This window comes from Meriones unguiculatus, chromosome 10, assembly GCF_030254825.1.
Source record: "Meriones unguiculatus strain TT.TT164.6M chromosome 10, Bangor_MerUng_6.1, whole genome shotgun sequence".
Classification (NCBI taxonomy): Eukaryota; Metazoa; Chordata; class Mammalia; order Rodentia; family Muridae; genus Meriones; species Meriones unguiculatus.
The window spans coordinates 9,150,731-9,176,557 of NC_083358.1; the positions used below are offsets into that span (position 1 = coordinate 9,150,731).

At 46.4% G+C, this 25,827-nt stretch overlaps 1 protein-coding gene across 1 annotated transcript in view; it reads right to left on the bottom strand.

Annotated features, from left to right (window-relative positions):
* The window catches only part of Cdh13 (cadherin 13), a 969,722-nt gene that overhangs the window by 193,016 nt on the left and 750,879 nt on the right, over positions 1–25,827 (bottom strand). The window contains exon 7 of the mRNA XM_060391900.1: positions 18,213–18,391. Coding sequence (XP_060247883.1) covers positions 18,213–18,391 — 179 coding nt within the window. The remainder of the gene's footprint in view (positions 1–18,212; positions 18,392–25,827) is intronic.

A 25,827-nucleotide genomic window follows, 5' to 3' on the forward strand; every position in this document is an offset into this window, starting at 1 on the left:
CCTGGTCCCACGTGTGACTCTGCTGTACACAGTCATTTCCACATCAGCCTTCCTGCTACACTGTGAATGGGGTGTCTGCTGTTATGTCTGACTCCAGGGTGGGGACAGATGGCTCTTCTGAGGCAGGAGAAGGGGGAACTGGGAAGTCTGGGTTCTTGGTTTTAAAATCAAGACAGGAGAAGGGAGGGCAGAGCCTCTGCCCACCCATGGAGATAAGCAAATGTCCAGGTGTGTGCATAGAGTTGCCGTGATGTCTACATACTTCCTCAGGGCTCGACTTCACACACCCTCTTATATCTTGGTAAAGCATGAGCATCTGCTGGGTGCACATGTCGCCTCTTCATGGTATTTCGGGTCTGGGGTTGTCAGACACCTTAGAGGTAGGGGGACAGATGCAGCTGCCCTCCTATTCTTTCATTTTATTCTTCTAAGGCAAAGATCTGGGAGCGAGTGTCTTATGTGGGAGGTACCCCCTGCCCTCTAGGAGTCACAGCCAAATGCTTCTCACAGTTGTCCTCTACATGGGAGGAGAATCCAAATTTATCTAGAAACTTTGGCTCTCAAAGGTTGAGCTTTGGTTCCCTGTGTACACAGAGACTCTCTTGTGCTCAGAAGAGGACACAGAGCAGCCTAGTCTTAGAGACCTTTGTCTGTGTGTGAGCAGAAACTTCTACAAGATTGGCCATGTGGTAGTGGAGATATCTTACCCTCCATCTCGAGAGAGGGCCTATGCTGTGAAATAGTGCATAAGCATGCTCAGTGTGTATGTATGTGTGTGTGTTTCTGTGGTGTATGTATGTATCTCTTTCTCTGTATATCTGTGTGTGTGTGTGTGTGTGTGTGTGTGTGTGTGTGTGTGCATTTTAACCTCAGTGCTGGGTGTAGAGGGGATGAGGCAGGAGACAGGCAGATGTACCGACTTCACTGGCTAGTTTAAGTGAACAGATGAGCCCCGGATTCAATGAGAGACCATGTCACAGAACAAGTGGAGACACCTTACAGTAGTAGCTCTTAACCTTCCTAATGCTGTGACCCTGGTCATAAAGTTCCTCCTGTTAAGGTGACCCCAACTGTAAAATTATTTCATTGCTACTTCATAACTGTAATTTTGGTACTGTTATGAATTACAATGTAAATATTTGATATGCAGGGTATCCAATCCACGAGTTGAGACCTCAGGTGCTTACACAAATGTACACATATGTGGAGCCACATATATTACTTGCATACACACACGAACCTGCATACACACATATCTGCGCACACACATAATACACATGCATAGTTAGATGATAAGGCTTGTGGTGACCAAGTTTTAAGGTAGGAGCACCTATGTATGTACGCTTAGACAAAATCAGGCCATCTAGGGGTTATAAATGCAGGCATTTGGCGTTAGACATATAGTCTAACCCATTCAAGCCTCCTGATTATCTTTGGAATTGTTCCTTAATTCTTAAGATTCTCTTCCCAAGAAGCCCCCAGTTCTCAGTCTTCAACCTAGAGAGTGAGATTAAGACTATGCTGTGGTCGAAGCTGCCTCTAATTCCTTTTTCAGATCTTAGTTTCCCAGTCAGATCTGCCTCGAAACAGCCTCGGCTTTACAGGCAGGCTGCTTAACCTTCTGACATAGCCACTTCATCCTGAAAGTGCATTAACGTTGAATACATCACGGGCTTTCTCAGCTGAGGGCGGAAGACTGGAAGGGAAACACTGCTTTCTGCTTCCTGGTGGCAGTTACTTAGCAGGACAATAAAGGATACTGGTGGGACAATGAAGAGGGAGGGCTCCATCCAGCCGTGGGAGGCTGGGAAGGCTGCTCTGAGGTAGGGAGGATTCCAGCCAGTCCTGGAAGGGCCAGAGGCACAAGCGAGCTTTTAGTATAGAGAGTAGCGTATGTGTAATTGTTTCCTATTGCTGTGTAAGAGGGCAGCCCAAACTTGGTGCTTTAAAGCAAGAATATACAGTTACAATTGCAAACAGTATATGGGACTTACAGATTAGTGACTTAGAAGTTGCTGAGGTGTGTATTTCTGGTTCTTAGTTTTTTGTGAGTGAGCAGACTGGACATTCTTGAGCTGGTGTTATCTTAGTTTTACTTTGGGCCAGGCAATCTGCATCCAACTCAGCTTGTATTCCTGGGGAAGAGTGTTGGCTATTGGTCAGAGACCTCGTTTCCCTACCATATGGAGTGCTCTATAATGCTGCTTTAGCATAGAATGTAGACAGATAATGCAGGCTGAAGGTTCACACAGCACAGTTGCTACTGTCTGCTACCAGCTTCAGAAGTCACCCCTTTTGGGGTATGCAGCATGGTAGAGAATGACAGAAAAGTGCAGATGTGGGACTCGGCATCGACAAATTGTCCTCCCCAAAGTGTCACATGACTGGTCACCTTTTAGAGGGCCCAGGAGAACTTGGCTTCCCTGCTCTGACCAGCTGGGCTCCTTATCCAGAACTCCCCAAAATGGTGGCTTTTAGCTTCTAGTCTGTACAGCCTGGTGACCTGCCTTGCTCTGATCTGAAACAATACCAGATCCTGTCTGCTACAACAGCTTCTTTGTGCTCTCACTGACCTGGATTCCACTTTCCCTGACCCAGTTCACGATAATGGACCTGTCGATGTCCTTTCTAGCATTCATCTTCCCTCTGTGTCAGATGGGAATGATGCCATAGCAAAGTATGTTCGAGAACCACCATCGGGGATGCATTTGCAATGTCCGGTACAGAGGCAACCTCTGTGGACATCTCACTCGAAGCTTTAGCTTCCCAGTTGCCATTGTGCCAGGAGGAGAAGACAGCCAAGCTGTCCAACAGGGACTGCTGTCTTCTTGCAGAATTTACCAAATGTTTCCTCTGCAGCTCGCACACTGGCTCCAGGAAGCTGAGAGGGTGCTAGGAGAGGATTCCCTGTGGGTGAGGGCTTCTCCCAGCCTCTGAAGTCAGGAGCCACAATGCTGCCCCGAGGCCACTATGGTAAAGGTGGTTGGAAGTGTCTTCTGCTGTGGGCTAACTCTCACTAGTGTGTATAGGCAACTGGAAGGAAAGGAGCCATTGCTTCAGAAAGCTTCCGAGATCCAGGGAAGATCTGTCTGAGCATCCCAGAGACAGTGGTGCCCAGTTAAAGTGCCAAATTACAAGGTATCACATTTTGTTTATTTATTATTTATTGGGTGGGTATACAGGCATGCTCATTAGAGAGCAACTTGGAGGGTTCAGTTTATTATTATTATTATTATTATTATTATTATTATTATTATTTTACTATGTGAATTTCAGGGCTCTAATTCAAGTCAGTCCTCAGGCTTGGTAATGATTACCTTCACCTGCTGAGCCATCTTCCCCATTCCCTGCCCCAGACTTTAGGGTTGTGTATAGGCAAAGACTCATCATGCCTCTGTACCATTAGCCTTTTGTATGAACATGAGAGGTGATGACAGGGTGGTGCCAGCCCTGGGTGGCTAAAATCCTGCCCTGGCTCCCAATACTGCACATCTGTCCTGTCTCCTCCCTCACTAGGCTTTCACAGAGAATAGAGAAGCCAAAGTGAGGAATCTGGATGTCTCATTCCAGACAGTGTTTTTCTTTTTAAAAATTACATCCACATGCCACTGTGCAACTCGTTGGCAGGACACTAATTGCTCTCTTGTATGAATATATTTCCTATTTTTTTTAAAGCACCACAAACAAATGCTCTTTCAAACGTACATCCTTTGAAGCCACTGCTCCTGTCACCCGGCAGACACCAGGCAACCTCATTATCTGCTCTAACACCTGCTGCTGCTAGGTCTGGGACTGCTCTGTCTGGGCACCTGGTGGGCAGAATGAAGCTGCTCTCTCCCAAGGTCTTGGTAGAGCTCAGGATGCTACGCTCAGATGACAAGTTTCCACCTCGTTTGCTGCCTTCCCCAACCAAGGAAGTCATTATCGGGAACTTCTCGCTCCCTAATGTCTCTCAGGAGGGACACTGGGCAGGCCAAGACTTTCTGACAGCAATTAAATTCTTCTCATACTCAGCAGGAAGCTTGAGGTCTTCTAGACTCAGGAAATCTCTGCAATGTACAGCAGGTCATTGGTAGAGAAGGAGAGGTCTGTTAGGATGGCCCATGACACAGGCTCAGACTGCTGAGTGGACAGGCTTGGGTTTTCTTACATCCAGGCTCTTCTCCAGAAACGGGTCAAATGGGAATGGAAAGCCAGCTCACATCACCTACCAAACCATACTTATGCCATAAAAATACCTGTTATGAAGACAGGTCTCTTTCCACCATGTAAAAATACATTGGACTAGAGCCAGGGGACTTCTGCAGAGAAGTTCACCTCCACTTTGGAAGAGGGGCAGAGCGCTTGATGGGTTCCTAGCATGTGTATTTTCTCTGTGTCTCTTTCTCTCATTTCCTTCACTTTTCCTTTTCTTCCTCTCTTTCCTTCCTCCCCCGACCCCTTCCCACTGGGTCAAAGGTTTCTGGGCCTGTCACTGCTTGGGTGAATGTGGTCCACCATTTCCCTACCTGAGTCTGGGCAGGGCAGTCACTCTAACTACAGTGTAAAGCATTAGCAAGTTTATCTTGCTACAGACTCAACACTTGTCAATCATCTCCACTGGTGATGGCTTGGTTTCCAGTCAACTGGTGTATGGGGGTTTCTAATTTGGAAGTATAATAAAGGATGGGATTCATCAGCATTTAATTCAGCCCTACAGTTACAAGGATGAATGAAAGCCTTGCTTGGTGTCAGTTGCTTAGCCTAGGCTAGGATCATCCTCAACACAGCTTAAATCTCTACACCACACTAGTATAACCCCACAGGTGGCAAAGACCCGCCATACCTCTGTAGACACTGAGGCAGGATCCAGTGGGCCCCTCTGTGCCCTACCTAGAGCAGAAGAAAGGCCACTATGAGAGGCATCTTTATGCTTCTTCCATTCTGTGGCGGTGGATGTACTGGTTATATGAGAACCATCTAACCTTCTGGGGTAGCCTGGGCCTTTAGTGAATGTGCCTTCTAGAAATCTGGTCAAGGGGGTTATAGTTAGCTTTCCATCACTATGGTTGACAGAAATGAATTAAGGAGAAGATTTAACCTAGCTCATGGTCAGTCTATTGTTGGTGGGGAGGGGGTGGCAGGACAGCTCACCTCAGGATGGATAGGAAGCAGAGCAGTGACAAGGGCATGTCCCCACTACCTTATTTTTTCCAGCTAAGTTACATTTCTTCTTTTACAACTTCTTAGCAATGCCATCATATTATGAATCCACCAAGGGATCAGCCATTCCTCAGGTCAGAAAACTCACAACACAATCTTCTCTGGAACTCCAGAATCATGCCTTACCAATCTCCTAGTGATTCCTGAACCAAACAATCAACACGACCATCCATCTTAGGGAATTTCACCTCTGTTTGGAACACGCCTGTGACGTACTGCCAGCAGCACCAGCACTACGCACTAAATACTTGCAGCAGCATTAAGCTTACAGTCCAGCCCCCACCACTATGTGGGTGTCTAATGGAAGGACTGGGAAAACTGAGTCAAGCTTACCACACTGAAGTCTCAGAACAAAACTCACAGAAGTTCCTGAAATGAGTCTTGTAAAGCTCAAGGTTGCCCTTATAGACACTTACTAAGATTCTCCAGGAACATGGCCCAGGTCTTTCCTCAGCAGCATGGGAAAGTAGATACAGCAGAGGTTTGGGGGGATCAAGTCCAGCTCTTCAGTGTCTTCCTTATGACTCTGGCAAAGCAGGGTACCCCTTGGGTATTGTATTGGGTATTATATTATATTATATTGGGATTTACCAAACTCCAAATCCTAACAGATAGATTATTTTTAGCTTTTTAGAACTTCCTTTGAGTCCTGAGGACATTGTATTACTAACAATCTGGAGATGTGAGAGAGAGAGACAGAGGGAGGGATTTAAAGGGGTGGTTGTCTGGTGCCAAGGTGACATGCCCTCTCATACATAGAGATGGTCAAACACAAGATATAACAAGACAAGGATAGAGAAGTCTTCTAATTCATGCCTGTCCCAGAATGCCAGAGCTCAAGGAGACAGGAAACTGGAGTTTAGATGCCAAGGGCTCTTCTATGGGAAACAATTCAGAAGACACTGGAGAGAATACAGCAAACGGAGTTGACTCCCACTTCCCAGTTTAGACATCCATAAATAGAGATGCCACTCACCGAATCTCCCAGTCATTTCTATATCTGTTCTTTGCAAAGGTCAAATCAAATGATTCCTCATGCCTATCTTGAAAATGCAGACACACGCAACTTGGTCTGCTCACCACCTGCTGGGATCTGGTGGGGGTGGGGACGGAGGGTGGGATGGGGAGGCAAGCAGCCAGTGAGTTCATGACCACCACATCTAGCCACACAAATCTGCTGACAGTCTATGCCACTTAGAGACTCTAGAGTGATGGATGTGGTGACCTCACAGACACCCTCTCCTCATATCTGAAGTGCTCATATCCTCACATCCCGGCACAGGCCCCATGCCTGGCATGACTCCTACTGTCTTGCCAATAAATCAACTGGGTAGGGTTGAAACCAGTGTACATGCATAGCTATGCTCTCCTCCCTATTCCATTCTATCCATCCATCCACCCTCACCCACCCACCCATCCATCTATCCATCCCCAACCCACCTACTACCTACCTACCCATCCATCCCACTGAGTGTGTGTGCCTATACACCGTGATATAGGAGGTCAGAGGTCAACTTGTGGATATCAGTTTGCTCTTTCTACCAGGTGGGGCAGGAGAACACTCTCATGCTGTCAGGGCTGGGCCAACCTCCCTTACCCTCTGCCACCCTCCCTGTTCCTAGCTGATTCCTCTTGTGCTGTGATTTATCTCTCTGCTAACTCAAGAGCAAGCCCTCTGCCCACAGCTGCCTCAGACCCAGATGGCTACAGGAACAGGGATCACCAGAGGCTCAGTGACCTGGAGGAAGGCCACCTGCTTCATTTATTTGTTTGTTTGCCTGCCTGGTTGTTTATTTAGTAACCTAATATTAATTTTATTATTTTTGAAATTTTCACACTTGAATATTGTAGTTACATCATTTCAGCCTTATATTCACCTCCTTCTACTATTCCCATGTCTGTTTCACTCCTTCTCAACTTCATGGCCTCTTCTTTAATTATTATTCTCTCTCTCTCTCTCTCTCTCTCTCACACACACACACACAACACACACACACACACACACACACTATAACCAGTGAGTCCACGTAGTGTTGGTCCTATGAGCTAGTGTCTCATGTATATGGCCGGACAACTACACCCATGAAGTCTTAGCTGTATGGTCACCTAACGGAAACCTGCAGGATGATAACATCCAAGTGTGGATGAGGGAATCTCACAAAACCCCGCTTTTAGATGAAGAGCTTCAGGCAATGAACAGGTGCCGAGAGAGGGAGAATCAGTCTTCTCCAGAAACCTGCTCACTGATAGGTTATCCAGTCTTAAGCGGTCATCCCTAAACACATGGACTGTTAGCGCTCCCATCCTTATGATGGTGATAATCGAAGCCCGCAGCTAGACCAGAACAAATACTTCACTCAAGCTTCGCTGCATTTTGCTTTCCTGTGTGGAAAGCTGGACCACAACCTGCTTCCTCTGGGAGATCAACACCCAGAGGAATAGTGGTGACTGACTTTGATCAAACAGGGAAACACCCATGGGCTAAGGAGGTGAGATGACATGGGTTCAAATTTTAGTGACCTTAACTGTAGACAGAATCTCTTGAATACTGTCTGGAAGCAGCACCTGTCAATAAAAGCCTGATGGCCTATCAGCTGAGGCAGGAAACAGGAGGTGGGAGTTCTGGTAGAGAGAAATGCATTCTGGGATAGGCTCAGAGGGGAGATTCGCCCCAGACTCTTAGAAAGGTGGACACATGAAACGAGGAGGTGTAAGTAGCCATGTGGCACACATAGAATAGAATAAATTGGCAAGATAAGTTATGAGCTAGTCAGGGGACGAGCAAAGGACGCCCCTTTCTGTCTTTAGGTGATTCTGGAAAACACGTAGTTTTCTCCTCACCCCAACCTGGGAGCCCTGTTGAGTCTAAGGATGTGGAACTATGCACATGTCCCCACTTCCTGCTCCCCGCCCATGGTGCTGCTGGGAATTCCACCAGCTTCAAAGTGCTGCTCAGAGAACTAGTCATCACTGTGGGCTCTGCCCTGACAGAAACAGTCCTTCCCAGCCGGCCTCACCCCCGATTTTGACATTCCTTAAAGCAGATAAGCTAAAAAGTATTAAAAACATTTTCCACGGTCATTTTAACCATCTAAGTTCGTATGTAGTATTCACAGTGCTGCCCACAGGTCCAGCACTGTCCATTTAATTACTCTTAGGTTGAACTCATTGTTTTAATTATTGCAATCTGATGTTGAGTCAAGATTTAATTACCCAAAGTTAATCTATTTCTTAATAATGAGGGAAATGGACTTTGCTGTCAAAAGAATGAAGGCAGATGTACCATCCATGGCTTCCCTTCTGTCCAGATAACTGCTCTTCAGGGGGTAATAAATAACTGTGATTCAGTACATGGAGTAGCCCTCAGCTACAGACATGTGAAGATAAGTGAGAATCAATATGTGAAGCCAGGCGCTTTTCAGCCATCTTGACCAGTGATCATTAAGGCCAGTGTCTGCCAGCTATGGCCTGTGGGTCAAAGCCAGCCCACTGTCTCGTTTTTGATTGCTCACAAGTTGAAAATACACACCCCTTTGCATTCTGAATGGTCCCATTAATCATGAGAGTACTATGTGAGAGCTTTATCAACCAGTTTTCATATTTTTGAAAAGTTTAACATATTTATTTTTATTACTTTTAATCATGTGTGTGTGGGTAGGTGAACTTGAGCGGAGGTGACCATGGAGGATGGAGGAATCAGAATTCTCTGGAGCTGGAGTTGTATGAGGTTGTGAGTGCGGGTGCTGAGAATTGAACCTGGGTCTCCGGCAAGAGCAGCACATGTTTCTAACCACGGAGCCCCCAGGTTTCTCATGAGTCGTTAAGTCCAGAGAGATTTATTGTCTGGGTGTTAATGAAAGAGTTTGTTCATCTCAGACCTGACAGAAGGTCTAAAACTTGCAGCCCCACTGGCTGTTGAGTACAACACCACGGCCCCAGGTGTCCTGAAGGAGTCTAAAATTAAAGCAGCAGACTGAGTCACAGCATCTGAGGAAAGTGTCAGTGGGGAGGGGGCCCCAACCTCAGGTACTTGGAGAATTGTGTATAGAATTCCCAGTGTTACTAGTTCATGGTAATCTGAGGTGGCCGCTTTTGTCACCGTTTCCCAAACTGCTTTATGGTGGTGACCGACCACAGCTTTTCAGCAATCCTTGTCTAGGTGGAGACCACATTCACTAATGGCAAGTCTGAAGTAGTTGCATTCAGAGTCTCCCAGGCAGCTTGTCTTGAGCTGTCTGGCTTGTCACTCTAGCAGGGGCACAGTTTTGTCCCATTTCTCTCTACCACTTTATACCAGAAGGCAGCCAGAACTGTGTCTTAAATCAGAGGCCACTCCTCCATTAATGGGAGGGAGTTCATAAGGCTGTCATTTATGTTCAGTAAGTGGAAGATCTGTTCATGAAGAAAATCTGCAATAACACATAATCAGTTCTTGGCTGATATGAGAAAGGGAGAAAAAACCCTCTCAAAGAGATTATTTCTTCATTATGTTTTTTTAGGCAACTCCACATAAAATGAGATAAAGAGGTCTAAGATGACAGAAGAGGCCTCCAGTCTCACCACCACCCCACAGCTGAAGCTCTTTTTACTGTATGAAGACCAAAAAGAAAACAAAATGGAGTGAAGAGAAAATTCTGAGAATCAAAACATTTGTCAAAGGCCCGAAGATGAAGCTCTCTTAATGGCAATCTTGTGTCTTCATTCAACATACGCCACGTGATTGCTGACTACTTAGTGCTCTAAGACACGCGGGAGCAGGAAAAGGAGACTCAAAATAGGCTGCTTATTAGGAGAAAACTTGCTGTAGACTTCAGATTCAAGGCTGAGTCCCCATCATTCTCCTTGCTTAGTGGGGGGACTGAGCATCCATTTGGTGGTCACGGAACACCCCATGTCTTTCTCCATGGTGCCTCTTCCCTGGCCTTCATCATCTCTCCATTCCGGTAAGGAGCCATCCCTCCAAGTCTAACCCGGCAAACACCATGATGAACAGGGCTGGATCTAACCACTAAATGACGTCTCGTAGCTTCCCATTTGCAGCTGGAAGATATCCTCAGAAAGGCATCAGAAGCCCTCTGAGCTCCTGTGCCAGCTTCCTATCTTATGCGGTATCTCCGTGCCACACCTTCACCCTTCTCCTTCCCCAGATTTTCTCAGCTGCTCTCCCCACTTCCAGGCTCTAGCTGCTGCTCCTCTACTTGGCTCAGCACCAGAAGTGTCATTCTCTGTGTTAGCTGTCACACTGCTGCTTCCCTGCCAGGGAGTCCACACGGGCCACCACATGCTGCAAGTTCAGCATCTGTTTGAAGGTGCTGGCTAATCTCATTAACATTGGTCTCCCAGCTTTGGGAACTTGGTGACTTTGGGTTTTCACAGAACATAAAGAGTCTGCCATATTCCCTGTTGCACAGACAGGGTCTAGGCTGACTTCTTATGGATCATGGGAAATCTGTTGGCTTCCTGCATCTCCACTCCCACTGTCAGTCACAGAAGTAACTTATCTCAACTTATATTTATGGAGTGCTTTGGGGCAAGTCAGGCATCAGGACGATGCTTATCTCTCTCAGTCTTCCCCGTCAGCCTCTGAGAAAAGGATGGTGGATGTCCTCTTTGTGGCAGATTAAGAAACAGGCCCAGGGAAGCTGAATGAGTTAATGGTCTCAGGGAAAAAAAAAAAAAAAAGAGACAAACCAGTTCTAACCATCCCATAAGGCTGACTGGTTAGAGTTCCTGTGGCTGGGAAGCACAGGTCATAGGATAGGAACAAAGTCATTTTGGGCCATCATTATCCCCTTTAATAGTCATTACTGCCCAGCACTGTGAGTGACCTAACATCCTCCTCCTAATACCCTGTAACTCTGGTAAATTCACAAAAATGAAGCTCAAGAATGTCACCCGAGACCTATAGCAGAGACGTCCCTACTTTTCTGTGAGCTGCCTACTTGGTGTTTCTAGAAATGTATTTGAAAAGTACCTTGATTCATAATTTTATTTACTGTAGGAACTTTATAAAACTGTCACCACGTTGGAACATGGTATTTGGGGTAACTTGAATCTGTATTCCTGGGCCACGGCCACTCTTGCTTGTCTCTATAATAAACCCTCTGTTATTCCCTTTGACACGAGAGCTGTGTTTTTATGTTGACCTAAAACCCGGAGTGTGAAGACAGTATCTTGCCTGTGGCTCCTGCTTCTCTGATCACATTTCAGTTGAGCTAAGGTCATGCTGGGCAGCTAGACAGAACTGTAGCTTTAACTCAGCCAACATGCAGCTGTGGAGAAGCAGTGGGCATGATGAGGAGGCTTTTAGACAAACTCAGGTCTCTGGAATTTGCTGAGAGGGAGGAAAGAGAGGATCACACAGCCTAAGGTCCAGCTATCTCTTGGTTCTACTACAAACGTCATCTGTGGGAGTCCAATGTTGCTACAACTCCATGTCAGACCCCGGAGCTTGGCATCCCGCCTCAAAAGCGTCCCGTCCCATTGTCTTTGCTGGCATGTAGAATGAGTGTAATCCCACAGTGCAATTCACCATCTGTGTAGCATTTGCAAGGATAATGTGTTATTTTAAAAATAATAAGACAATTTATTTACATCTGCTTTTTCTTCCTTTATTTGCTCAGCAGCAAGTGATAAAAAAAATGGAGAAAATTATCCAAACAAAAATATTTATGAGTAAATAGCTTATAGAGATGGTTCGGCTGTGACTATCTAATTCTGGTCCCGCCCATCAAAGCAAACAAAGACGGTGCTCCTGGCAGCATGATTGAATTGTATGCAATTATCACCAATCTTTTAAACATGATGGTAACGAGAAAAGTATTAGCATAGATTAGAACGGCCTCAAAACATTTATTTCCCTAAGAATATGACTACTGCTTCTAATTTTTAGTCTTGGAATAGAGGAGATGCTATCTCTTGTTTTTTTGTTTTTTTCAGGCAGCTTGATCTGATATTATCTTTTTCACAATTTCCTTCATGTGTTTCTAGAATGCAGCTACAAGGCAACAAGATAACATGGGTCATTTTGACCAGGCACACGATTCTCTTTGCATTTCAGGGTTTGCATTCACTTTGCATAAAATATTTGCATAAAATAATTCAGTGGGGGTCTGGAGAGATGGGCTAGCAGTTAAAAGTGCCTACTGCTCTGCCAGAGAACCATTGTTTGGTTCCTAACACCCATGTCAGGTAACTCCAGCTCTGGGGAATCTGAGGTCTTTTGCTGGCCTCTCAGGAAACTGCACATATGTAGCACACACAGACACTTAAGACTCTCTCTCTCACACACAAACACACACAGAGAAATATATATGAAGATATTTCCCTAGAATTCTCTGTTTTCATTTCTGACACATTCTAGAACTATCCAACTACCTCACAGCAGATAAATGCAAATAAAGCTAAAAATAAACTATTCACCATTGGAGGAAAGAAGAGAAATCTCCTAATTTTCACATTTGGCCTAAAACTTCGGGCATTGAAGTTTTAGGGAATCCCTTAGCAGCTGAAAATAGAAAATCAAGACATTCCTGGCCCCATGGTCTGTTTTAGTATGTGCATATTTTATAGGCAGGCGATTACCTGCCTAGATTATCTGCAAGATGATGTATAATAAGGCCGGCAAGTTCAAACAAAGATGGGGAAATGCTCGGCTCGAGCCCCTTGAGAAGACCAAGGGCCCTCTCCTCTGCAGAACAGGCTTGAGGCTCTCTTCTTAAGAGCCTCTTTCGGAAACTGTTTCTATTTAAAAAAAAAAAAAAATCCCTGACCATTAGGTGTTCTGAGTAGTTACAAATTGTAGTCGTGTTCAGAAAAGCTGGCAGATTCCAGCTGATGAATTCCAATCTAGCAGCCAAGATGATCAGCTAAATAGACCATTTATCAACCTCAAGACCTTTATCTGATTTTATTTTGTGGTGTAGCCAGACATAGTTTAAAAACACAGATGGAGCCGTTTGAATGGAGCGGGCTGAGTATGACCATAGAAAAGAAGAAAGCAGTGCCCCAGATGAACCCAATTTCATTGAGTAGGATATATGGTCCTTATTTCCTGCAAACATTTCCCTGCATATTTGAGCTGGAGGCATAGATCCCCATAGGCCTGCCATTCACTGTGCGGATCAATGGACTTGTCTCAGCTCTTGGTACCAGGCAGGCATCAAACACATTAACTACATTGCGGGATGATGGCACAGAGGTAGGACTAAGCTGACAGCTTAAGTAAAATAATTTTGTCTGTTTACATAACCATGCAAGAATGAGGATCTGGTAGTATGTTCTGAGGTAATCAAAACTTAAGCAATACAGGTCATTTATATATCTACTGTCCACTTACCCAGTCACCAACTCTCCATCCATCCATCCATCCATCCATCCATCCATCCCTACCTACCTACATGAATGCATACATACATACATACATACATGTACATCCATCTACACATCATCCATCCATATATCACTACCTACCTACATAAGTGTACCTACTCATCCATCAGTCCATCCATCTATCTATCCATCCCTCCAACCATCCATCCATATATTATCATCTATATATCCATCGCTACCTACCTTCATACATATATACATACATACTCATCTATCCATCCATCCACCCAACCACCCATCAATCCTTCCACTGAACAAATCCTGACTCTATTAGACAATGAAGATATGTAGATGGGCCAGAGATCTAAGGATCCTCGTTTTAGAATCACTTTGGTAGAATATCAGAGAAAGCATGTGATCAAGCTTGTAATGGAAACTGCATCAGATACTCAAGGACAATCTGTGGTCTATTGAGTTTCCAATATGGACTAGTAATCAATGACCTCACAATTGTAACAGCCGTGCCCTTCCCATCATTGTTTCTGTCATGGGCTAGGCTCCTGAGGCTCCTCTTTTGGAGCTGGAGATGTCAGGGAACAGGCAGACACATATCCTCTTCTTCCTCAGAGCAGGAAGACATGGCCACCCGCTTCATTTAGACTTGTTGAGGTGCCCCAGGGAGTGAGGAGGAAGTAGAGAAGAAAGGATGACAGGCCACATGCAGTGGATTAAAGGCCACCTCCTCACTGCTGTGCCTCCCTGTCCTCATGGCCTGCTCAGTGAAAAAGTCAACCATGAGAACAGGGAGGACAAACAGGCAGTTCAAAGTCCTTGCTTAGCATGTGTCACCTTCTCCCAGATGCCACATCATCTGTCTCTCCCCAGAGCAAATGCTTCCTGCTGGGTCCTCCTAGGGAGGAAACAGACCACATGGAAAATCAACATGACATTGCTAACAACTGAGCTCAGAGGAACCAGAGGTTTGGAGTCCTGCCCCAGACAAGCTAGAGATGGGAGCAGTGGGAGAGCTGTTGCCCTCAGAGGAGTCCTGCTTTGCCCACACTTGTCATTGCCAACACACAGAAATACACATGGACACACACACATGCACACATGCGTACGAGCGTGCACACTTAGATGCCGTGAGAGAAGTCAGGCTCAATTTATACCAAAGTTCAGAGGTCTCACATGAAAAAATTTCTTTTCCTATTTTAAAAATTATTTTATGTTTACGGATGTTTTGCTTGCAAGTATGTCTGTGGCGCTGTGTGTGTCTGGTGCCTGAGGAGGTCGGAAGACGATGGTAGAAATGCTGGAACTGATGTTCGTAGTGGTTGTGAGCCACCAGGTAGGTGCTGGGAATTAAACCCACGTCTTTTACAAGAGCAGCCAGTTCTTTTAACTGCGAGCCATCTCTTCAGAGCCTCCATTATTAAAAAAAAAAAAAAAGAACGAGTGTGGGTATGTATGTACACCCTCGTGTGTGCATATCTGTGAAGGCTGCAGGACAACTTTGGAAACCCCAAGTAATTCCTTTGAGACAAACTCTGTCAGTGGCCTGAAGTTCACCAACTAGGCTAGATTTGCCAACAAGGCCCAGGGATCCTCCTGTCTCTGTCTCCCCAGGGCTGGTGTTACAAATATAAGCTACCGTATGCTGCTTTTTTTTTTTCTCTCTTTCAAATGTGTGTTCTAGGGATCGAACCCTGGTCCTCATGCTTTCCAGGTAAGCGCTTCACCCACTGAGCTGCCCTCTCAGGCACCGAAGCATTTTCTCAAAAGAGAACGTGGCAAGCGCTATGTTGAAGTCAGGCAAACATGGGCAGACTAGCAAGGCTTCTCAGCAGCTCTCTGGAAATAAGACTGACATGAAAGTCTATTCTCTGGCTGAAGGGTTCCGACACCCCCTTGTGAATCTTGGGAGAGTAGCTGAGCCCCGTGAGATTAAGATACTGCAAGCAGTGAATCTGAACACCATGGCCAGTTCCTGTCCCTTTAAAGACGCAAGGCTGGAGCCTCACAGACTCATCAGCTGAGCGCAACGCCCCAAGTGGTGGATATTTCCTTCCTACAGATTGCCTGGCCCAGCACTGAACTCTGGAAGCCCCCACAGAAGTGACACTTGTCATTCATTGTCATTGATTTTCCAATTTCAGTGAAATTGAATTTCTCCTTTTTGGGGCTGTTTATGTATTATGGTTTGGAATACGTAATTCAGCTCTGTAACGACATACTTGTTGCCGCTGGATAAGGGCCAGAAGGGGGTCAGGGCTTTGGATCCTCTGTGTGTCCCCACATCAACTTTAGGAATGTTGGATATGGTCCTCTGCTCTATAAGTCGATTCCCAGGATGCTTTGTTTTAAAGCATTTTTGCTTTAAAAGCATTTGCTGCTGAGCTGGCAGAATCACAGTATTTGGTGCTGCTGCCTCCCTGAGAAGAAATGCTAAGGACCTTTGGAGTGCTGTGTGTATGATGTATGATGTGTGTGTGAGTGTGTGTGTGTGTGTGTGTGATGTGTGTGTGAATACAGGACTGTTGGATGAACAGTAAGGACCACAATGGTAAGAGAGGACATAAAGCATCTTCAAGGAAAAAGGGGATAACAGCCTGGATGATGGTTCAGCAGGAAAAGCTGTGCGTGCTGTATAAGCTTAGGCCCTGAGTTCTGATCCCTACAGCCATGTAAAAGCCAGATGCGTTTTGGTACTTGTCTATAATCCCAGCGCTGGGAAAGCAGGGACAGGAGGATGGCGGGCCTCACTGGCCAGTCAGGCCTGGCTCAAACTGTGAGGTAAGCTCTGGTTCTGAGAGAGACCCCATCTCTAACGAAAGCAAGTAGTAGAGGAAGACACCGACATCTGATGTTGACCTCTGACCGCCTCGCACTGTGCACGCATGTGTGTGCACACCTACCTACGCACATACAATACAGTAGTCACAGAAAACAGGAAGGGTTAGGAAGAGAAGGGGACATGAAATCAAAGAAAGGACTCAAGATTTTCTACTTTCCGATTTGCTTTTAAACCAGAAATAATTACACACTTTTTTTTTTTTTAAGTGGCAACCACAATTTGACACAGGTTTCTCTTTTTTCTCACCCTTCCAGTTATTTCCCACACTAACTTTCCGTTCCTTTGGCTGCAAGAGTAAATCTCGAGACCGGTTCAGCTGAACTCACCTTTCTTCCTCTGTCAGTAAACATGATTGGGACTGTCACAGTGCACAGTCTGCACCTGGCAGCGAAGGCGCAAACAGTCACAGACCACAGTCTTTGATTTCTAGGCCAACAGAACTCTCTGGAACGAGGTGATATTCCAGGCTGTTGCTGCATACTCCATCAGCTTCCATCAGCCACGTGTGACCACTAAGCCCCAGTAGGAGTGAGTGTGACCTGGAAACTGCTTTTGACAGCTTCAGTGCAATTAATATAAGATTGAGATAACCATAAGATAAACCTGATTTTAACCAGTGATCTCTTATTGAACGATACAGCCAGTAGAAGATCGATGCTTTAATGAGGCAGGGAAAGAGGTACCCTGGCTCGGGATGGCGGGTGTCTGAGACTGGGGAATGAACTAGACTGAGGGGATGGGGTAGAGTTTTAGGGAGGGCTGATCTAATCCAGACTCTTATGAGACACAAGGAAAAGTAGAGAAAATGGAAGCGGGAAGACATCCTAAGCCCTGCATGGCTTTGTTGGGAAGGAAAGACAGATAACACGGAGCCTGGCAGTCACATGATTCCATCGAGGGCCAAGCCTAGATCCTGGTGTCTGAAACAAGGGCTGCATTACAGGATCAGACCTCAGGTAGAAGGAGGGTGAGGGATGGATGGGAGTCCGCAGCCAGCTTCTGTGTGATGTGTGTATCTTCACTACCGGCTCGACCTGGAACTCAGGAAAGGACATGGTGCGGGGGAGAGCGCATTTAAACTAAAATATGAGCAAGGGCTAGGCACAGGCTCAGTTCAAATGGGTCAGCTGACACTGGCTTTGTCTGACCACCACATCTCAGGAGACTAGTGGTGTGAATGGGAGTTAGACCAAAGGCTTCCCGAATTTCTCATTTTTTAGAAGAGCTTAAAATAGGAATTTAAAACAAAACAAAACAAACAAACAAACAAACAAAAAACCCAAAGAAATATTAAATTGAAATATTTTGTTAGGGCCACTAATTCTAAAACTTTAAAAACACAAAGCAAGCACAAAGCCAACATGGGGTCCAATTTCGGCTCAGGGCATCTCTGCCTTACATGTGACCTGGCGGATGGGTGATTTCACAGAGAGCCTATGGGGAAAAGGCAAAGATGGCAGGGAGAGATAGGGGACAAGAGTGCTGCCTGGCTGTACAAGGAACGGCCTGGGTAAGCTTGGGGAGAGCTATGTTCCCCTCTTTTCCCCTCTGTCATGTGACCCTTCCTTCCCTTCTACAGGGTCCGGAACTCATGAGTCTGAGGAGTTGGTGGAGACTAGAAATACCCAGGGCCTCCCAGGCCTGCAGAGGGCTTGCCAGGGTCACATCCCAGTTCATCCGCCCTTGAAGATTTGGCCACCTAGCCGTGTGTAAACATCTTGTTTCTGCCTTTGCAGTCTCGAGGGCCCTTGACTCCCACATGTTTCCTTCTAGGGGAGCGGCGCTCCGTTCTCGTGAAGGAGAAAACGTAATCCTTTCAGCTCACCTCCCGGTCCAGCAGCGCGGGTGACACCACGGTGACAATGTCTCCTTTCTCAGGATCGATGTAGAACATGTTGGGAGACGGCTTGTCAGGCGTCTGCTGACGGATATTGTACCGCAGGAGGGCATTGTCAGTGGCCGGGTCATCTGCATCAAACGCTGTCATCCGCATCACTGTGGTCCCTGGGGGGGGGAGGGGCAGGACCAAAGTGGGGAGATGGTTATCAAAAGGGCAGGATGGTCAGGGCCTCTCCCCCAAGGGCAACGGCAAGGGAATAGCCTGCCAATCACTCTCTGAATTAAAAAGACAAATCATTTCCCAAGCTCTGCTTTCCCTGCCTGCTCCATCACATTAAAGGACCCAAAATACAGAAAAGAAAGCTCCGTTGCTCGGCGGAGTGACAGCTTAATTTTTCCTTCTGCTGATGTGCGATTTATTTTTACGGGCTTCCATTTCGGAGATGGCTTTGTGACAAGAGCTTTCATTTAAAAAACTCTTATGGGATGCCTGCCTGTGCCTGGCACAGGTGCCGGGGAAATAGAAGAACAAAGGGGGTCAATATCAGGGCGTCCTGACGCAGAGAGACAGACGTAAAGAGGCAGACAGCATTAACAGGGCACGGAGGGGGCAAAGGGCAGCTTCCTCTAGCGCAGGCTCAGAGAAGGTCCCTGATGCAGACACTCATGGGGTGAGGAGGTCTGAGCAAGATGGAGGAGTGAGGACCTTGAAGGGAAAATCTACTCCAGGAAAGGAGACCATGAGGTGACTTAAATGAGCGCCTGTCAGGTGGTGGCCATCCCCTCTCAGGCACTTCAGAGGCAGGGATGAGGGTGACATGGTGTGACCTTGCCGAGACAAGGAAGAGACACGTAGGACCTACTTCCATGAAGAAACACCGGCTGCTTGGTAATGGCTGGGGTCGGTAGTTTGTCATCTTTTGTAAAGGTTTTACTCACACACAAGCAACATGGAGGGGAAACCAGGATATTGAATTACAAGGATAACTGAGCTTCACTGAGTAAATAAAACACAACATGACGGGGCAGGTACTATTTGTGCCTGTGCAGCATGGAAGGCTTTCAACAGTGAGTCCCCCCACCCCCTGCCCCGCTGGTCAGGCTGGTTAAATCTGCGGACCGGGGTGGGGGAGTGGTTTGTGGGTGGGGTGGTCATGAGGGAACGCCTAATCTTTCATGTTCTGGTTAGCCTCACAGATGATGGAATGACTCTGCAGCTCAAATTTAACTTTAGAAATGGTGTGTGATTGTGAACGCTGATAGCACCGTCTAGAATCCAATCAGATAATATGGCCACTAGTCCTGATGATTTAGTGAGTACTGAGTTTGGCTCAGGGTGATGTGCCTAGCCAGAACTCTTAACGGAGGTGACATAACTGGCAGGAGAGCTATAGTTTCCAGTGAGAAACTACACACACACACACACACACACACACACACACACACACACACAAATCTAGAAACTTAAAGGAAACATTGAGTTTACTGAGTTACCCAGTATCCCAGAATTCCTTTCTTTTAGCTTACATGCCCTTCCTATCATCAAAGCTACAACCCTGATTTCCTTCCCCCCAATTAATTAGAATCACATTTTTAACCATTAGGTCTGAGTGGTCAGGTTAACGAGGAAATTTAGTCACCCTAAAGGTTGGATGGAGGTGTTCATTGCCATTAGCTGTGTGCTGCAAGGGGCATCCATGACACATCTTGTTTCTCTGCCTTGAAATGTTGTAGAGAAAATATAGTGTCCAATATAAGTAAGGAACATTCTTGGCAGAAGCAAACCCTTACCCAGGCCCCAGATGTTGGAAGACAGTGTAGACTATGCATGCTATTACCCTCTAGGCCACACTGTGAATGAAATCAGTTTCCTACCCAGTGGTTCTGTGCGTTTCCTCTCAGCCCATTGACCTGGTTCCTTCCTAACCTAGGGAGAGAGGGCCGCCCAAGACTCTCTGCAGAAGTCAGGGGTGGATTTCAAGCCCAACGTCTCATCTGGGAACATGCGAACTCTGGCTGAAGGCAGAGAAGGAACCTTGCCCTCATCAATTCTACACAAAAATCTCGGGTTAAGTACACTTGACACGATGTGTCTCCCTTGGCCAGTGTCTGCTGAATGCCTAATTGATTGAAACTGTTCACTAATCTGCATTTAATTGAAGTCATAGCTGAAGGAGAAAAAGAAAGTAGAAAAACGAAGTCATCAAGGCCCAAGACTCAACATAAGCTTTTGGATGATCAGAGGAGGCGGGAGAGACTCAGGGTGAAGCACCGTGCTCCAGAAAGCTCATCTTCTTTTGTTCTCAAAGAGCTCATCAGCTGACAGAGGCAGGTTTACCCCTGAGATGACCCCACAGGTACACAAAAAATGCCTTCACTTTAAAAAATTTCCGGGAAGTAAGACTGGTTTAAACCCCAGCCTTCGTCTTCACCCAGAGGTGGGTAGGTACTGGCTTTTCTTCCTAGTAAATTCCGTTTCTAATTCTACTTCATGCAACACAGCAGAACAGAACTGTTGTGGTTTTACTGTGAAATGTTGCTTACAGGCTCATGGGTTCACAGCTGGTGGCACTGTTTTGGGAGGTGGAGCCTTGTAGGAGAAAGAGGACCGTTGGTGATAAAATTTGGTATATGAGTCCATCACAGTGGGGAACCACGAGCCAAGGTAAACCCCAACCCTTTCAGTTGCTTCTGGTCAGATGCTTGGTCATGACAATGAGAAAAGTGACTAATACAATGACCTTAGACAGACAGATAGACAGACACACACACACACACTTTTATGTGTGAAGCCCTATGGATGTATGTTTGAGTTCTGTGATGAGGCAATTCATCTTACACATCTTCTCAGTTCCTCACCCACCAGTGTGCAGTCTGTTGAACCATGCGCTTGCTTGTACTAGGCTTTGTTTGGATTCAGCTGACCAGAGCTGTAGTCCTGTCTGTAGAGGACAGTGGCTGGCCTCCTGCTCAACTTTCCTTGGCAGTTTTCATAACTATTTACCCATCACCAGCCTGCCTCAGTTCCTGGTTTTATATTCCTTCATGAACTGAGCCCAGTGGCCATAGACACACTCCAAGGCCAAAAGGTGCATCTGTGTCTATGTTCCCACTGTCTGTGGAGATATCTTGGCTTCAGTCCTGCCCTAGCTCATGTGTCCTGGCCTCTGAGAAGAATTAGCCCTTCCCCATCAGCCTGACAGCCTCCTGCCATGCTTGTCTTACACCACGCGTGTTTCTGGGTGGCGGGAAAAGGATAATTACATGATAGACACGCGTTGGGCCCTCTGCACAATACCTCCCTATCTCCTCCTGTCACAATATTCGGAGTGTCAAAATAAGCGATAATCACCCTGTCACTCCCAGAGCCAGACGAGCCAGCAGTAGCCCTCCAGACAAAAATGAAAGAATTGCAGGTTGGTGGCTGAGAGTCTCCAGTTAGCCAATCACTTTTTTTTTTTTTTTTGTGATAGAAGAATAAAACTGCCAACCTGCCAGGCTGAGAACAATGGCAGTGACCCCGTCTTGGGCAGGGAGCCCCTTCCTCTCCACTGTGGGTTTCTGATGGAGCCATCCAAAGGCTGGTTTCTGGTGTCTGCCCACAGAATGAGAACATCCAAAGCTCGTCTTCCTGTGACTGAGCCTACGTGCCCTTGCCAGCGGTGGACTCTTCCCAGCTGGCCTCCTTCCTTTTACTCTTTTATCTATTGTTTGGCAATCTCATCCACGTGTACATGGGCCCCATCTATGCCTAGACTTTCCCCCATTATCCATGGATAACTCCTAGCACCCTTCTCCCCATCATGTTCTCTCCCTTTTCGTGGTGAGGACAACGTGCTGCCTGCTGGCTCTTGACAGATCTTGTTGGGCTGTTCTTGTGCTGGTCATTGTAACTGCAGTGAGTTCCCAAACGCAACAACCACGTCGTATCCCGAAGATGGACTATCAGAGCTCTCCCACCATCTCTGGCTCCTACCCACTTTTTTCATGATGTTCCCAGAGCCCTGGGGAGGGAGGTTGATAGAGATGTCCCACTGAAGGCTGAGCACTCAACACTCACTTAATTCTCAGCACAATCGCGAAAGTGTTTCGGACTCTGTTCGAAAACATTGCCCTGTGTTTGGCCGCCAAGGGTCAGCCTCCTCCTTAGAAAACCGTCATTCCTACAAGTGAATTATATACCACAGATGTTTAGGTCTGTGCGCTGTATTTCCAGCAGTGTGGTGAGGGCAGCTGCAGGCCTTACCGGGGGGTGTGCAACATTAAGACATATGAGCAGGGCCAGGAGATGTCACCAAGTGAAGTCCTTGCGTATGTCATGAAACAGTAGGAATACATTCACACATAACACACACTACATAGACACACACAGAAAGAAACACATCGAGGAAGAGAGAGAGAGAGAGAGAGAGAGAGAGAGAGAGAGAGAGAGAGAGATTCACAGGAGAAACCCCTCTTTCCTGGGTTGACTCGGTTCACTGACTATCAGACATTGAAGGTTGAGGCCATCTTGTACCAGCCAGCCTCCAGCTCAGATCAGCCTAGGCAGGGAAGTCTTAGGTGAGCCGAGATGAAGATCCACCCAGCGGAGCCCTTCCCAGCTTGCAAATCATGAGCAAATACATGGCTGCTGTTTTGAGGCATAGAGTTCAAGTGTGGCAAGAGACAGCTGGTAAAGGCACGTAAATTAATGACTCAGTACACACAAGTCAGGAAATGATACATAATTCAACAGAGACTTTAGTATCAATGTGGGACTTTTCCATTTTAAATAGATAACTCAGCAGGTTTAAGAGTTAGACTAAAAATACAAAGAAACAGGTGCAGAAAAGAAAAAAAAATGCTGAGAACAAACTGCAACATACTTGCCAAGTGTCAGCTTTTCACAGTTGGGTTTTGGGAGCCACCAATGACGCCACCGCCAAAGCCAAGCTAAGCAAATCCATGTGTTGGTGCTGGCTGTTTTGGTTGCTAGGTGCACTTGGACTTTCATTTCCAGAACAAGACAAAATTAATCTCCCACGGAGTCTACCCTCTGGTTGCCGATCTGTGTTGAGTAAGTAGAGCCAACCAGGAGCACACACCGCTCTTCAACATGAGCGTGCCTTCAATTTCGAGGCAGTTGCTAACTCCATTTAATTGCAGCCCCTAAGTGTCTCCGGGGCGGCTGCGATTACCACGGACTTGATTTGAAATGCAATAGACTTTGCCTCTCCAATTTTCTCTCCTTCCCTGGAGCTAGTTGGTTTTTTAAGTACAAATTGGCAGTCAAATATGTAATAAGTTATGACAAGTTGCGCAATGGCTGTCTCCCACCGGCTTCCAAAGCTTGTTTATTTTGATGTGAATAAAGGAGTGGTAGAGACAGACACACCTAAAGATTGTCTGTGCCTTATTTATCTAGGGAGTCACTTTTTAATTAAGCCGGGGTGGGCCAGGCTTCAGGAAAAAAATATTTGTTTCTGGGATCTGAAGTAACAAACAATTCAAACTGAGATCCCGTCTATCAGCAGTCACTCTGTTGCTGTCCAGCTGGGATCCATGCGTGTGTGTGTGTGTGTGTGTGTGCACCTGTGTGTGCTTGCATGTATGTGTATGTGTGTGTGTGTGTGTGTGTGCATGTTGGTGTATATGGGTGTCTGTATGTGCATGCATGTATATCTGTATGCATGCATGGGAGTGTGTGTGTGTGCAATATGCATCTGTGTGTATATGTATTGTGGGCATGTGTTTATGTGCATGTGTGTGTATATGTACATGTGTACAGGCAAGTGTGTATCTGTGCATGTGTGTGAGCACATGTGTGTGTGCTTCATATGCATATGTGGGTGCCTATGCTTCTTCAGGAGACAGAGAGACAGAGGACAGGTCTGGTTCCTTAGGACCCATCCATCTTATTATTTTAAGCGGGGACAGGGTCTCCCACTGGCCTGGGCTCCCCCTTTCAGGGAGACTGGCTTCCCAGCAATCTTTCCCGCTGGTGCTGTCTCCTGGCACTAGGTTTAAAGCACGCACCGCCATGCTGTGCTGTTTAAAACCGGAGCGCTGGGGACCAGACTCAGGCCCTGTGCTTGTGAGGCGGGCACTGTCCCAACTCTGCCGTGCCCCTCGCTCCTTCCTCTTGAAGGTGATATTTTCCTCAAACCTATTAAAGCATTCTCTCTCTCTATTTTTGCCAGCAGTCCATTTTTTTAAATGAAGGACAGAGGGATGCTCCATGCTGGATTATTTGACCATGCCTGAAACGCCCTAAAGAAGCAAGTGTGAGTGGAGACACAATCCCTAGTTGTCCACCCCAATAAAGAAAAATCTGAATATCAGGGCAGCATGAAGCAGCTGCAGTTCTCAGATATGAAGATGCAGCTCCATAACACCACAGAACTACCAAAAGATGCTTCGTCTGTGCTGGCCCTTTAAGAAGTTGAAAGGGCTTTACAAAGCAAGTCTGGACTTCCTTAGTACAGTGTGATTTTACCACTGGGGGGCATTTGGCAATGTCTGTAGACGATTTTGCTGGTCACAAGATGAGACATTGGCACCCGGTTGGCAGAGGCTCGGGATGCCATCATCAAGGGAGCAGAAAAATTCTCAAGACAGACCAGCAGGGCCTTAGTACTAACAGAATTGGAACGAGAATCAATAGAAAGTGAGAGAGAGAGAGGGAAGAGTTTTAAGACCATCTCTCTTCTAACTGTAAGATGCTTCTTAAACATTTATTTTTATTTATGTGGATGTGTGTCTCTGTCTGTGTGTACATGTATGCTGTGTGCATAGGGGTGACTGGGTCAGCCAGACCCTCTGGGGCACTTGGAACCAAGCCCAGGTCTTCTGCAAGAGGGTGCTCTTTGCTTATTGAGTCTCTCCATCTTGAATGTTTTATATTTATTTATTTGCGTGCATGTGTGTGCATGATCTGTAACAGTACAGCACAGGTACTGTAGTTTGCACATGGAGGTCAGAGGGCAACTCTGTGGCGTCTTCCTTTGACCTTCCTGTGGGCTCCAGGGACTGAACTCAGGCACCTTACACTCTGAGTCATCTCTGAAGCCTCAATCACATCTTAAGGCAGCAATGAATGTTGGGTAGGGAAGGTAAGTAGAGATGGCTCCTGCCTTTCATTGATTTATTGTGGACAATATGCTGACACCCCCTTATCTCTCTTAATGGCAGAGATCAGCACTGGTGCCCCTTTAAAACCAACTTCAGGAGGCTGAGCGGCACCCCACCAACCCAGACTGCACAGGCTTAGCCCAGGGGCGTGGTTTCTCACTCAACCTCAGCCCACTGAAGGCTTGTCCTGTTAAAGAACAGGCCCGGAACCTTGCACTTAAGGTGGGGCTGGGGTGGTTACCATAGTGACAAGACGCTAAGGTGTTAGGATGCTGCAATTCAGTCCATCTAAGACTCTGGTTCGGTGGGAAGAAAGGAAGGCACTTTGCCGAGAGAGAAGTGATGTTGCTGATTTTGCAAACGGATTCTTGAACTGGATAAGTAAATACATACTGGCTAGCACGGTGCTGCCGCAAAGCTGTCAGTTTATGGCTTGGAAGTCAGCTGTGATTGATGCAAGCTATGAAAGAATTTATAAAATAACAGTGAAT